Source organism: Mustela putorius, unplaced genomic scaffold (assembly GCF_011764305.1).
Source record: "Mustela putorius furo isolate JIRA1106 unplaced genomic scaffold, ASM1176430v1.1 tig00000083_pilon_pilon_pilon, whole genome shotgun sequence".
Lineage (NCBI taxonomy): Eukaryota > Metazoa > Chordata > Mammalia > Carnivora > Mustelidae > Mustela > Mustela putorius.
The window spans coordinates 14,557,847-14,572,660 of record NW_025421273.1 but is presented as its reverse complement, the minus strand read 5'-3'; the positions used below and the strand labels follow the sequence as shown (position 1 = coordinate 14,572,660).

Here is a 14,814-nt window from a genome sequence, read left to right as displayed (position 1 = left end):
CCCAAATAGCACGGTAAGGCAAAGAAACTAAAGCCCTGGGGGATGGCAGGCTGGGGCAGAAATGTGGGGGCAAAGCGAGGGGAGAAACTGATGCAGCCCTGGGTTTCCTAATGTGGAGAGATCACTTCTACAAGTCTGGGTTCAAAGCCACCCCCTGAGAATCCACCCCAGGGCCTTGACAGAGAGGAGCCAAGACCTGGGACAAGCGTTCACACCCGCTCGCGCGCCACACCAAATACCGGGCGCGAGCGCCCTGTGCCCCCCACTCGGGCCTCCCACAGGGACGTGGCCGTAAAGGGGCTCGGGGCTGTCGCGAAAGGGGCTGCAAAGCAACAGGGCGCCGCTGCACGGCTGGGAGGCCATCTTGGATGGGACTTGAGCTCCGTTAAGGGGAGAAGTTTTGTAAAGTTTTATTAAAAGTACACAAAACTCCTGCGCCCGTTGCTCGTCAGGGAGGCGCTCCCGCCGAGCTCGGTCCCGCGCCCAGGGCTCGCGGACGGCCGGACGCGGAAGCGCTGCAGGACCCCCCAACCTCTTCAAGCCCCGCGCACGCCGCCGTGGCCGCGCGCCGGGACGCCGCCGCCCTCGAGCGCGAGCACGTGCGCGCGCACCCGGCCGGAAGCTGCGGGAGGTCGCGAGCCTGCGGGGCGAGTTGCTGAGCGAGGTGCGGGTCTCCGCGGAGCTCCACCGGCCGGCGCGGGCGGGGTGGGGGGGGTCCTCAGGGGGCGGGAGCGCACAGAGTCGCGCTCTTTGGTTGGTGACGAGAGGAGAAGGGATTTGGTTTTCTAGTGGTAGAAAAGCAAGAGGTGTAGAGCTGCCACTGGTTAGGGGGTTGAACCGAAGAAAACCCTAGGCTATCAAGCAGAATACGGGGGAGCAGAGCAGAATTTTTAAGTGTGAAACAGAAGGCCATTATTGACCATTTCTAAATTTTGCCAGCAGTTTGGAGCGTTTCACTTGACCCTTTCTGCCGTAGGTAGCGTTCTGCATGCACAATTGACCTTTATACCCCAGGACTACGGATTCCCACAGGTGTGAAAGATAAAGCTGGGCACTCCTGAAACTGTAAGGTTGGATCTTATTGAGTTACAACTATTGTAATAGGGCAGAGAATCCAGCGTGAACTGAACTGAACTCCCCCGAAACGAGGGGCAGCAGACTAAAAGCTTGGGAGTGCTAGGGAGAAGGCACTGAAGGGTTAAAAGTGGGGTTTGGTCCAGTTGACTCAAGTATCCGGATTTGCTCATTGAAGTATATCCAGAGTAGCAAACGTCTGTCTTTGTGACAGGGGTGCGGGTGCAAGTTGGACCAGGCACCAACCCAAGTAAGACCCTGTCCTCCTTCACAGACCAAGAGTGAGAGGCCACAGAGATGGCCTTCAGGTCCTTGAGAAGACAGTGTTGGGTAGTAGAAGACTTAGATTTCAGAGGGCAAAGAGAAGATTTATAAGTGCAAGCTTTCTAAAGTAGCTGCTCTAACAGGGGTCTCAGGTGCTTCTCTGCCTATCACTAGGTTTTGGTTAGAACAAACAGTAAATTTTCCCAGCAACTTTGAGCTTTACCCCTTCTGGCTCTTTAATGGGGCTGGGGGAACTAGTGGGGGCTGGGATTTTTCTAGGGACACAGCCTTAAGATGCTGGAAGCTGGGGCACCTGAGTGGCTTAGTCATTGCGCATCTGCCTTTGGCTCAGGTCTCAGTCCCAGTGTCCTGGCATCGAGCCCCACATCGGGCTTCCTGCTCAGCTGGGAGTCTACTTCGCCCTCTCCAGCTCCCCAATGCTTGTGTTCCCTCTCTCACTCTCTCTGTCATAAATAAATAATAAAAATTTTAAAAAGATGCTGAAAGCCATGCTAGAGTTTGGTCAGGTCTCTGAGCGCCAGGGTTTGGACACAGTAGGTATGGACCAGAGTTCTATAATTCTCATGGGTAACACCTTAAAAATAAATTTCTCCCAGTTGTCCAATAGGTTCACTATCACTCTCGTTGACTGGTCGGCTGACACCCTGGAAAAGCTGAAACCTGAGAGCCTCTTATTTTCACCTTGTTGTTTCTCTGGACACATTCTTTCTCCATATACCACTAAATCTGCAATGTACTTTATGTGGTGACCACTGTAGGGATAACAGATTGACAAATGTATTCTGTTCTGGAAGGAATTTTTACTTGAAAAAGACTCTCAAGGCAATTTGAGACTATAAATTGATGAGGTGATCATATTTTTTATTCTTGGAATTTCTCAGTGTTTTTAAATTTGGCTGTTACTGTGTATTTTACTGTCTCCCATGTGACCTAATCAGTGCTGGAAACTCTGGGCCAAGCAATACACTGTCAGTTGTCCAAGAGTGGAGTTGCTGAAGGATCCCGCCTGCTTCATTGGAAGATGCCACTAGAAGAGGGCAGTTTGGAACTCGTCATTTCTCTGGGAGACAAAGAAGCTTCCCTCTGAAGTTAAATCACATTATTTGGCACATATACTGTGAACTCTTGGGAGAGTTTGGACAACCTGGTGAGATCTGATTTGACTTGAAACCTGGAACATGGTTGTGTTCTTTATTTCATTTGTGGTTTGATTTAAGAGTCAGCATTACTGACCACTGTCCCCAGTGTGTTTCCACCACTCTGAGGCCTAGAAGTAGGGGAATCTGCCCGATGGTCTGGGGAAAGAACCATGGACCTAAAGTGAACAGGTACATCATCATCATGAGTCATCAGTTGTCTGGTTACACTCATTTGAATAGCACAACCCACAGGGATTCAAGGTTAAATTAACACGACATGTAAGGGGGCACCTGGGTGGCTCAATGGGTTAGGCCTCTGCCTCAGAGTCCTGGGATCGAGCCCCGCATCAGGCTCTCTGCTCAGCGGGGAGCCTGCTTCCCCCCTCTCTCTCTCTGCCTGCCTCTGCCTACTTGTGATCTCTCTGTCAAATAAAAAAATAAATAAACCTTAAAAAAAAACAACAACATGACATGTAGGGCCATCTCGGTGCCTCAGTCGGTTGTCTGCCTTGAGCTCAGGTCATGATCTCAGGGTCCTGGGATCAAGTCCTGCAACAGGCTCCCTGCTCAGAGGGGAGCCTGCTTCTCCCTCTGCCTGCCACTCCCCTGCTTGTGCTCCCTCTCCCTCCCTCCCTCCCTCCCTTTCTGTCTCTGATGAATAGAAAGAAAGGACACACAAATATGTCACAAGGTAATATGTTCTGTGAATAAAAAAATTACACAGTGCAGGTAGGTGTGTGAAGTCCAGGACAGTGGTGGACAGTGGGGACAGAACTGAATCTCAGGTCCACAGCTAAGTGACTGTGACCTTTTGCAGGTCTCTTCCGGTGTCATCACATCATCTATAAGATGTATTCCGATAGTACCTGCCTCATAGACTCTTGAGCGAGTTACATGACCTAAGTGTGTAAACCACTCGCAACAGAGAACAAATACATAATAATAACTGTACCTGATTCTGAAACCCCCAAGTACGAGCTGTTACTGCAAATGAAGTGTGAAAAAAAAGGGACTCACCCATGACTTTGAGGTTTTCGGCCTTGAGAGCATGACCATAAATGTTGTGGCATTAGGAAGCATTGCGGGGGTGCAGACATGTGGAAGACTATCAGACAGAGGTGTCTTGAACCGAGCTCTTAGAGGAGGGTGAGACTCTCCCAAGGCAGAGGAAAGAGGAAGTGCTTCTCTGGGCATAGGGGACAGCATGAGAAAAGGCCAGGGGTTCAGAACCAGTATGGTAAGTTTCTGCCATGGGGACTGGTGTGGTAGATTGGCTCATAAACCATGAACTGCAGAGACTTGTTCTTTGTAGTGGCTAATTCTGTGTGTCCCATTCCCCAGAATTTTTATTTTACTCTCCTTTGTCCCTAAAATTGTTTGATGTAAAAGTTACATGAGCATAAGAATGGGAGGCTTTTAGGCAGGAAAGTAGTATATTTCCTATGTAGCCTTTGAGGTAGCAGCTTGCTGTGGCTGCTTCTACTAAACCAGGGATCAGCAAGCTTTCTGTTAAAGGCCAGGTGATGTAGGCCTTAGGATTTTAGGCCCTGTGGTCTCTGTCCTAACTACTCAATTCTGCACTATAGCTCTAAAACAACCCTAGAGATTCCTAAACAAATAGGCCTGGCTGTGTTTTCAGTAAAACTGTTAAGAATGACTAGATATGGGCTAGACTGGGCCATGGGGTGGGTGTCAGTCTGAGTTATGAAAGACCACAGATTCCATCTTGGACATGGTCTCTTTGTATTATCCTGGGTGGAGCTAGCGCCATGTTGTGAGGCCCATATTGCAGGGGAGTGAGGCCAGGCGACAACAAGGAGTCATCTTAGAAGCAGTCACCCACCCTCTCCTGTGGGCCAGGAGAGATCAAAGGAGCCCAGCCAACACCTTGACTACAACCTCATGAGAGCTCTCAACCAGATTTCCAGGAGCTCTAACATGACAAATGCTTGTGGTTTCAAGCTTCTACATGCTGTGCAGATTTGTTATGCAGCAAGTGATCACTAGGAAAAGTTTGATAGTCCTCTAGGGCTTCCCACAGGTTGGGATAGAGGACCAAGCTTTGTACCTCTTCATGAATCACTCACTGAATGCAGGTGCCCCTGGAGAAGTATCATGACATCGAGGGAGGCAGCGTCTTCTACTGAGGCAGCATCTGAAGATGAGAACCAGGGACGCCTGGGTGGCTCAGTGGCTAAGCAGCTGCCTTCGGCTCAGGTCATGATCCCAGCGTCCTGGGATCGAGTCCCACATCGGGCTCCTTGCTCCACGGGGAGCCTGCTTCTCCCTCTGACTCTGCCTTCCACTCTGTCTGCCTGTGCTCGCTTTCGCTCGCTCTCTCTCTGACAAATAAATAAATAAAATCTTAAAAAAAAAAAATGAAGATGAGAACCAGTGTGGGCTGTCTCCAGGAAACTCTTACAGTAGCTGGGATCATAAGATCTCCATTCCTGAAGGGGGATCCGAGCCATGAGTCCCACCCCTCCCAACTTCACTGGGCTCTAGACTGCCCTGGTCAAGCTCACCAAGGTTTGCAGATGCCTCCAGTGCAAAGACTAACTTGGATGTTTGCATTCCCTGAGTCATCTGCTATTTCTTTTCCATTTGACCTCTAACAAGTCCACTTTGTTTTCCAGCTCAACAGTGCATTTAAACTGATCTTTATTTTAAAGATTTATTTGGGGGCCAGTACCTGAGTGGTTCAGTTCATTGGGCATCCAACTCTTGATTTCAGCTCAGGCCATGATCTTAGGATCATGGGATCGTTCCCTACATCAGACTTTGCACTGGGTGTGGAGCCTGCTTAGGATTCTCTCTCTCCCTCTCTCTCTGTACCTCCAATCCACCCCTCAAAAAAATAAAATTATTTGGGGGCACCTGGGTGGCTCAGTCAGTTAAGTGTCTGACCCTTGGTTTCAGCTCAGGTCATGATCTCAGGGTTGTGCGATCAAGCCCTGCATCAGGCTCCCCATTCAGCATGGAGTCTGCTTGAGATTCTCCCTCTCTCTACCCTCCCTCTAGTGGTCTGTCTCTCTCTACAATAAAAAAAAAATCTTTTTTAAAAATAGTAAAATAGCTTATTTAGTATTATAAAATTTTTTCAGGGGGAGGGTGTTTTAGGAAACCAAGTCAGTGAGTCCCACTAAAATGTAAACTTCGTGGGTGTGGGAACTTTGTTTTGTTTTGTTTGCTGCTTTATCTCCAGAGATTAGAGTATTTGTTGAGTAAATAACCTGTTTTACTGCCCAGAGAGGAAGAGCAAACCTTTTGAAACAGGCCCTAAAAGGTCTAAGGTCCTATGATTTATTATAAGCCTACATCCCATTGGTAGAAAAAGGACACTCTTGGCTCTTTCATGGCCCCTTTCCATTCCTTGGGCCCCGGGAATCCATCAAAACTGGTGAGGGAGGCAGTAGTAAATAGAACAGACCAGAGCAGGAGGGAATGTCTTGCCCTTAAGCTCCTTCCAGGGGGTGAGATGGACGACAAGCAAGTACATCTACACTATGTTGTCAGGTTGTACTGGATACTCTGATGAGAAGTCAAGCGAGGTCAGAGGTTTGAGCTGCTTTAGGTCGGGGAAGGGGCAGAACTGAATGATGTGAGGACAAGCCAAACAGACACTTGAAAGGAGACATGTGATTTGTACTTTGGGGGTCCTGCAGACTTCGGGGTGGAGAGAGTTCCTGGGCAAGCGGGATATCAGGAGGATTTTGTGGGGAGAGAACCCACCGAGTCCCTAAGAAACCCAACACCAGCTCCCAGCAGATATGAGGGTCACAGGGAGGAAGAGCTGGGAGAGGGTACTGTTGGACTGCCTGCGGGCAGCAGGGAAAGGGATCCATCACTGGTTCTTCTAGCCTGGTGGTGGTACAGGTCCCTGAGAAGGGGAGATGCACGAAGGAGAGCTGCTTCCTGCCCTTGACCCACCAAAGCCTTCCACAGCCAACCAAACCTGTGTGCTCTGGCCTCTGCCCTGTCTGATCGCCTCCTGCCTTTGCTGGAGCTTTCTACAGTCACACCGGCCTTGTGTTGCTTGTTGAGGGCTTCAGTCCTTGCTCAAGAGACTCCAGTGCAACCAAGAGGTGCAACCAAGTCCAGCGTGAAGGGGGTAAGAAGTGGAAATGGTGCATACGTATAACTCCTGAAAAATGGGGATGGACAGGCACAGGTTCAAGGGAGGGTCTTCTTTTCCTAAGCTGGGTGACATGAGGCCGTGGCCTATGCTAGGGAGGCCCCGCATGCAGGGCATGGTGCTCTCGGGCCATGGGAAGCATGGCCAGCCCCGAGTCCTTCCCTGGACTCACTGCTCCAAAGCCTCCCTCCATCCTTCATGGAACCAAGGGGTTTTGTGGCCTCTGGTAACAGATCAGTAGCATGGGATTCCCCCAAAATTCCTACCTCCTGAGGTTTCTCAAGCCAGTGAGCAGGAAGGTACAGCACCAGCATCCCGCTACTGTATCCTTTCCCTGGGGAGCACAGGCTGTCTGCAGCCCCAATCCCCCCCAGCTCCCCTCCTCACCTTCCCTCCTCAGCCAGAGTCCTGAGCCCCTGTGCCAGGCCACCTCCACACCAGCTGAGGGGCGCCTGCTGCGGCCTTTCTTAGGATGCAGTGGCCCCCACTCCATACTCTTGGTTCTGCCACCCTCTAGGCTCCCTGTGTCTTCTTGTCAGCCCTTCGTGGGATGCCCCCTTCCCTTCTCCTGGATCAATCCCGCTTTTCTGTGAGATTCGTGATGGAATGATACAGGTTTATGCACCACTGTTCTTAAGAATCCCTTCCCCAGTATTTCCTGGGACAATGACCCAAAACACAGATAAGGACAGACTCCCAGCTTTCTGGTTGCATTAGCCATTTGCCATTTTCCTGCTTTCTGCTCCCACAGCAGGTTCAGTGAGCTTTTGCAGGGCGGGCTCTCCCATCCAGAGAGCCTTCCTCACAGTGCAGAATTCCCAGGCACTTGGTTTAGCTCCAGGCCTGACAGGCACTGCTCAGTTACTCCTGTAGGTTAACCAGTGGGTGGGAAAGTGCAGCCCATCTCCAGAGCAACAACCCTGCTGTCTGTGGACCCCCCAGAGGTCCTGAGGCTCTGGTGCACCTTGTCTTCACCGAGTCTGTCCTAGGTGGGCACGAGGATTCCGTTCTGTTGGTCACTCCTGCTTGTGGCCCCCTTGATTCCTTGATCCTTCTGCACCAGCACCACTCTCCTTGAACCCTAGGAAAAGTGAGCTCCTTCACAATGTCTTAACAAAGTCACCCTCCTCCACCCAAAGTGGGGGACAATGGGAGGCCAAGGGGATAAGAAAATCTCTTCTGTAACAAAACTTTTTAATATAGTGAATAAACATGAAGAGAAAAAGGGAGCCTCGGTAAGACCTGTAGAACAGAGGTGCCATCACTTCAGATTAGCTTTTTTAATAAAGATTTATTTCTTTAGAGATAGAGTGTGGGAGGGGAGGGGCAGAGGGAGAGGGAGAATCTCCAGCAGACTCCATGCTGAGTGCGGAGCCTGACTGGGGGGGCGGGGGTCGATCTCACCACCCTGAGATCGTGACCTGAGCTGAAACCAAGAGTTAGATACTTAACTGACTGAGCCATCCAGACGCCGCTCCCCCACTTTTAAAAATAATAATAATCCAGATTTGCTTGAAAAGAAGTCATGGGCATCTAAAAGACTCCCACATGGAGGCATTTATGTCCCAAGGCTATGGAAAGAAGTGGCTTCCCCAATTACACTGTGCTTCTGTTTGAGGTCACACACCATAATGTATGACTTTTGAGTTACATTGGTGGCAGGTCACCAGCAAAATAGGCAGAGGAAAACCAAGGCCTAATTGCCTGGGGTTCTTCAGGTTCAGCTTTCGTTGTCAGAGATTCTGTCAGAATTTTGGCTCCCATGATCTGTACACGTGGTGTTACTTCCACAAACATGTTATGTTGCAAGGCAAAAAGGACTTTGCAGATGTAATTATCCAGATGGGTCCAATGTAAAATCCAGTGGACCTTTTTTTTAAAAAAAAAAAAGATTTTATTTATTTATTTGACAGACAGGGATTACAAGTAGGGGGAGAGGCAGGCAGAGAGAGGAGGAAGCAGGCTCCCCACTGAGCAGAGAGCCCAATGTGGGGCTCGATCCCAGGACCCCGGGATCATGACCCGAGTCGAAGGCAGAGGCTTTAACCCACTGAGCCACCCAGGCGCCCCCTCCAGTGGACCTTTCAGAGCAGAGAGCTATAGCTTCAGAGGAACTCTAAGAGAGTCAAAGCAGAAAAAGCATCCCACGCACATTGCTGGCTTAAAAATGGAGGCAGCCCCATGTCCAGGAAACAGGATCCCAGTCCTGCAGACCCAAGCAACTGGAGTCTGCCAACCTGAATGAGCTTGGGAATGATGTCTTCCAAGGGCCTCCAGAAAGGAAGGTAGCCCAGTCTAAGTGAGCAGAGACTCTAGCCACACTGGACTTCAGACATTAAAAGCATGAGATAATAAGTGGGTGGTTTGTTTTTATTTCCAAGCTGCCAAGTAGGTAATCTGCTTCACAGCCACAGAAGACAATGTCAGCTTTGTGGCAGAAGGTACATCAGCCTTCACCAAACAGCAGTTTCTGGCACTCTGTTCTGATAATCTCTTGTTACATAATTGATCACTCTAAAACTGAATAGGTCAAGGGGCACCTGGGTAGCTCAGTGGGTTAAAACCTCTGCCTTCAGCTCAGGTCATGATCCCAGGGTCCTGGGATCAAGCCCCGCATCAGGCTCTCTGCTCGGCGGGAGCCTGATTCATCCTCTCTCTCTGCCTGCCTCTCTGCCTACTTGTGATCTCTGTCTGTCAAATAAATAAATAAAATCTTTAAAAAAAAAAAAAAAACTGAGGGGCGCCTGGGTGGCTCAGTGGATTGGGCCACTGCCTTCGGCTCAGGTCATGATCTCAGGGTCCTGGGATCGAGTCCCGCATCGGGCTCTCTGCTCAGCAGGGAGCCTGCTTCCCTCTCTCTTTCTCTCTCTCTGGCTGCCTCTCTGTCTACTTGGGATTTCTCTCTGTCAGATAAATAAATAAATCTTTAAAAAAAAAAACTGAATAGGTCAAGAATTTGGAAGATCCAGTTCAACATTTAGGGCTCAGGGTCTGGTGGAATTGCTGTCAAGTGTGGCTAGAGCTGGAGTCATCTCAAATGCTCCTTCACTTCACATATCTGGTGATTGGGCTCAGAAAACTGGAAAGTTGGGGACCCTTGGGCATCTCTGTAACTCTCTATGGTCTGTCCACTGTGGTGGCTCTGGGTAGTTGGATTTTTTTGAGACCTTGGGGCTCTAAAGCTGCATGTTCCAGGAGTCACATAGCACGACCTGAGCCATCCTCTCTTAGGTGGCCACAAAGTCCTATCCAGATTCCAGAAGAGGGGACATAGATCCCTCCTCATGATAGGGAAGGGGCAAGGTTCTGGAAGAGCTCATGGGACTAGAAATACTGTGGTGGCCATCTTCAGAGAATACAGTCCTTCCTCGGGCCACAACAGTTCACACACGCCCCACACCTGGGAAAACTCACACTCAAACTCTTCCTGCCTGAAGAGCCCCAAGTCTTACCACACTGTGTCGGGAGGCCAGGGTCTTGTCATCTGGATCAGAACCAAGGACGGAAGAGGCTCCCTAGGTCAGTTCCTCAGTGCTGCTTCTCCATATGCGGACCTGAGAACTAGTGAGATACTCTATTCACCCCATACACTCCCAGGCCCTGGTGGGACCAGCATCGTCTAGCTGCTACAGACACAACCCAAAAGAAGGCAAGAGGAAGCATATGGTAATCACCAGTCTGTAGCAGTTTCTGCGACGCAGCTGGGCTGTTTCCAGTTCCTCCATCAGGGCCTAGTCTTACTGCCTGGGAACAATTCTCTGTGAATCTGGCTCCAGCCTCCGGACTCTCTACCCCAACCTCTGAATTATCTTTCCTTTCTTCGGAAGATGTAGCTTGGGATTGCAGCTGAGTTTTTCCCGACTGCTTCTTGCTTGCAGAAATTTGGGGTTCTGAGATTCCCTTTTCATTTTGTTTAGTCTCTGTCTCCCTTAATTCAAACTGATATGGTTCCTTTTGAAACACTGCTTCTTATTGATTCATAATTGACTAATATACCCATGAAAGCCATACCCCCAAAACTCATTGAGATAAGCCCTTCTCTATCCCAGGATTTTAGTGATATTTGTAAGGACAGTGTTCTTTGGATTCTTAGCAATCCTGCTCTTTTTTTTTTTTTTAAAGATTTTATTTATTTGACAGAGAGAGATCACAAGTAGGCAGAGAGGCAGGCAGAGAGAGAGGAGGAAGCAGGCACCCTGCTGAGCAGAGAGCCCGATGTGGGACTCGATCCCAGGACCCTGAGATCATGACCTGAGCCGAAGGCAGCGGCTTAACCCACTGAGCCACCCAGGCGCCCCAGCAATCCTGCTCTTTGCAAGAGATCTACGAGGCATGTCTTTGAGATCCTCAGCCAGCCTTTTACGTATTTCAAAGGCTCTATGAGGCAACACCGTTAAGTCCTCCTAAGGTTTTAACAGAGCATTTCTAGTCATGCCTTTGGGTCTCATATTTAAACCATGTTTTCCTGATAGCAACGTGGACTTCATCTCTGTCTAGAGCCCTCCCTTTATGTTAGCATCATCTGCCATCCAGAGAGGCTGGGAATGAGATGCCCAGCAAATCCCCACTCTTTTATATGCAACACTTGTTTCTTCCTCTTACATCCTACTCCCAACAACTAGAAGAATCCAGGCGACCTTCAACACTGCCTTCACATCTCCTTAGCATGATTATCTAGTCCATTAGGTATATGTTCTTTTTCCACTTTTCTGCAGGTTGCAGGTTCTCTGCTGCTGTGTAACAAAGATCCCTTTCCTCCAGAATCCTTCATGTGGTATAATGTGGTCCACAGCTGGTCATAGCAATGTGATCTTGATTGTAAAATGTGCAACTTTGGGGAACATCACTTTTGCATATGGCAGTGACATTAAAAGTAGCTGTAGTGATGGCTGATTTATATATTATTCTAAAATCTGTCTTATGCTATGACATCCAGAAAAATAGGACAGTTTCAAGGTGAAAATGGGATATGGAAGAAGCTTTGGATGTCCAAAGGGAATGAGTACCACTTCCTGAAGAAGATACTCCAGGCCCAAGTTTCTAAAGTTTGTCTTTTTTTGTTTTTTAAATAGGCTCCATGCCCAGCGTGGGGCATGAACTCACAACCCTGAGATCACTACAGAGCCAGCCAGGCACCCCTGGCCCGAGTTTCTAAAGAAAAATACCCAGGGATGCCTGGGTGGCTCAGTCAGTTAAAAGCGTCTGCTTTTGGCTCAGGTCATGACCTCAGGGTCCTTGGAGGGAGACACGCACTGGACTTTCTTTGCTCAGTGGGGAGTCTCCTTCTTCCTCTCCCTCTGCCCCTCCCCCCATTCGTGCTTGCTTGAGAAAGAGAGCGCGCACAAGCAGGGGGAGCAGCAGGCAGAGGGAGAGGAGAAGCACGTTCCCCGCTGAGCAAGGATGCCTCTGTGAAGAGCCACCGCCCGCGAGCCCAGAGCCAGCGGGGGCTGGAGGGCAGCCAGGGCGCGTCCCGAAGCCCGACGCCGAGCTCGCCACCTCGGTTTCTCGCGGCCCAGAGGGATGCTAGCAGGACCCACCAAGCCGGTGACTTGGGAGTCAGAACGTTAGGTAGCTCGAGCAACCGGCAGTAAGCGCCAGCCAGGGAGCAGGACACAACCCACACCAGCGCAGGCAGGGCGAGGTCCGCACGTACTGACGGCGCCGGGCGCGGGGCTGGCGCGGCGCGGCCGCAAGGGAGCCCCGCCGTGTCGTAAAAGGGCCGTACGTGAGCGGCGCAGCTCGGGAGGACGGTGGGGTCTCATCTCGGACGCCGTGTCGGCGGTGCGGAGTGGGGCCAACCTGTTGCTCGTCACGGCGAGCTCGGCCCACGGGTTAGCGTTCGCTGCCAGCCGGCCGGCCTCTCAGAGGCGGTGACCGGGCCGCGGGGGCGGCGCGATGCGAACCGCGGAAGCGGACGAGGGGCGGGAGCCCGAGAGGCCTTGTGACCGCACCCCAAGCCCCGCGCGCCCGGAGGTCGCCGCCCTCGAGCGCGAGCGCGTGCGCGCGCACCTGCGGGCCCGCCGGACGCTGCTGGAGGTGGCGAACCTGCTGGAAGAGCTGCAGAGCGAGGTGGACACTTCGGCCGAGGGTGTCCGGGGCCCCGGCCGCTGCGCGGCCGGCGAAGCGGAGGAGCGGGTGCTGCAGCTGTGCGAGAAGGCGGAGAGGAAGGCCGCCGAGGCCGCGCTGGTGGGGCGGAGGATCGTAGAGCTCCACCGGCAGATAGACCGCTGCGGGTGCTCCTGAAGGATGCGGGGGCGGGTACGTGCCGGGCGCCGGGGGTCGTCGGGGGGCGGTGCGCTGGACGGGGATTCGTGATGCCCTGCCTTGTCACGCCCCGCTGGGCGGAGGGAGAGGGGAGTGAGCAGACACAGGGTGGCGCTCTTGGGTTGGGAATTAGAAGCAAGTGGTTTGTACGTGGCTGTGAAGGTAACAGGTGCACAGGGTGCGTGAGACAGAAGTGCAGGACGGGAATCCTACGTGCTGAGAATGGAGCGTTGCCCATGACCTAGCTACTAGCGGTAGCATTTTGCACGGGTGGTTGGGTCTGTTTGACTTCAGGATATGAGAGTCTTAGGATTTAAATTGTGGTGGTTAATTTCCCCACTTGTATGCCAGCTTATCTGCCGATGGACTCCGTTCCGCTGGTAAAGAGGACGGACTGGAGAGGCTGAAACCGAGAGCGTTTTCTCTCCCATGCTGTTCTTACATTTTCACCATGTTAAATACTAAATGTCCAGTATCATTCTGGGGAGAGGATTTCAGTATTATGTGTGCGGATATGATTACGATTATTAGGTGCATTGAGTTTTGAGAAGACCGCTTTTAGATAAATACTGTTACCTAAGGGAATAGGGCTTAGGTTGTAAGCTGTTTTATGGTCATATTCGTTATTGTGATTTTATTCTGTTAATGTGAAGTTCCGAAGTATACTCTTGTGCTTTGCTGCTTTTTTTTTTTTTTTATGCTTCCTGGAATCTGGGGATGCCTGGAAGAGGCTTGAGGTCAGAGTTCTGCAAGACAGAAGACATTGCCTGGCTGCAGCTGCTGAAAGGAGAGCCCAGACCGGCCAAGGATGTGGATGCCGCTGCTTTGGATCAGATTGAGAAGCCCCTGGAGGGTTGTTGGGCATGGAGAGCGGTGGGGTCTGCATTTTCACATTCTGTAGTCTGTCAGATCAAAGGAGGAGAGTTGTGTTCTTTTCATTTTTGTTTGCTTGTTTCTTTTTTTCAGAAATGTAGTTTTTCTGTGGCATGTTAACTGGTGCACATCTTGTAACCTGTCTGGTGAGTAACCTAGAATAAGGGATGAGTTCTAGGTACTGTGTGTATTGGCTGACTTTGGGGCACACTTTTTTTATGTAATCATGCATTTCAGGAGCTTCTCTGCCACAGCTGCCTGTGACATGTGCATGGCCTGGAGGGATTGGGGAGGGGAGCATGGGTCTGACCCTGGCAGGCCCCAGAATGATAGCAGGTAGCTTCTTCCAGGCTGAGATGATATCCAGCCTTGGTCCTCACAGGCTGAGACCAGAGCTCTAGCTTTCTTTGATAATGTTCAGTTACCTGGAAAAACAAATGCTGAAAGCCAGTTTTTAGAATCCTTGTGCAAATAACCAAAGCCATTGACTTGGCTAAGAAAAGGTGAGAGGAATAAATTCTTTTCAGAGTAAAAATTTCTCTTTGATTGTCATTATTGTCAAATGAATGTCCAGTGGGAATGTGCTCAAAAGCCTTGAGGCCAGAGGAGGGTTTGGTCTGTAGGGACTGTAATAGGAGAGGAGAGAAGACACAGCAGGAAGGAGCCTCAGGAAAGCATTTGGGCTGGCCTCTGCCTTCAGAGCAATTCATTCAGTCACTTAACATTCACCATGACCATGGGCCCCTCCAGAGTCTGCCAAGACACTAGGAATTTACAGGAGAGATGATCCAGTGGGTTAAGACAGCTCTGTTGATGTAAAATCACAGTACAGCACCCCCTGTGCTGGTCTTTGGTTTGCCACATAAGCTGGGTGCCTGCGGAAGGCTGGAGTGCATCGGTGGGCAAAGTGCGACCCTTGGATCTGACATTTGTAAACTTAGAGCAGTGCCCCATCGTGCTAAGGCAGGAAGAAAACTGTATGTGTCAGGTAGTGGTAAGTGCTGTAGAAAAAAGAGAAGGAGTATTGGGGAGGAAGAGGTTGCT

The 14,814-nt window shown here is 50.7% G+C and overlaps 1 protein-coding gene across 1 annotated transcript; it reads left to right on the top strand.

The window, feature by feature from the left end:
* Window positions 1–12,000: 12,000 nt before the first annotated feature.
* On the top strand, window positions 12,001–14,305 carry LOC101685067 (putative MORF4 family-associated protein 1-like protein UPP). Its single transcript, XM_004770521.3, has 2 exons — window positions 12,001–12,891; window positions 13,626–14,305. Exon 1 carries the CDS (start codon window positions 12,529–12,531, stop codon window positions 12,874–12,876), a length of 348 nt encoding a protein of 115 aa, XP_004770578.1. The 5' UTR covers window positions 12,001–12,528; the 3' UTR covers window positions 12,877–12,891; window positions 13,626–14,305.
* The last annotated feature ends 509 nt before the right edge of the window (window positions 14,306–14,814 follow it).

Coding starts and splice junctions, on each gene's coding strand:
- LOC101685067 (XM_004770521.3), top strand. CDS start 12,529: ATGCGAACCGCGGAAGCGGACGAGGGGCGGGAGCCCGAGAGGCCTTGT.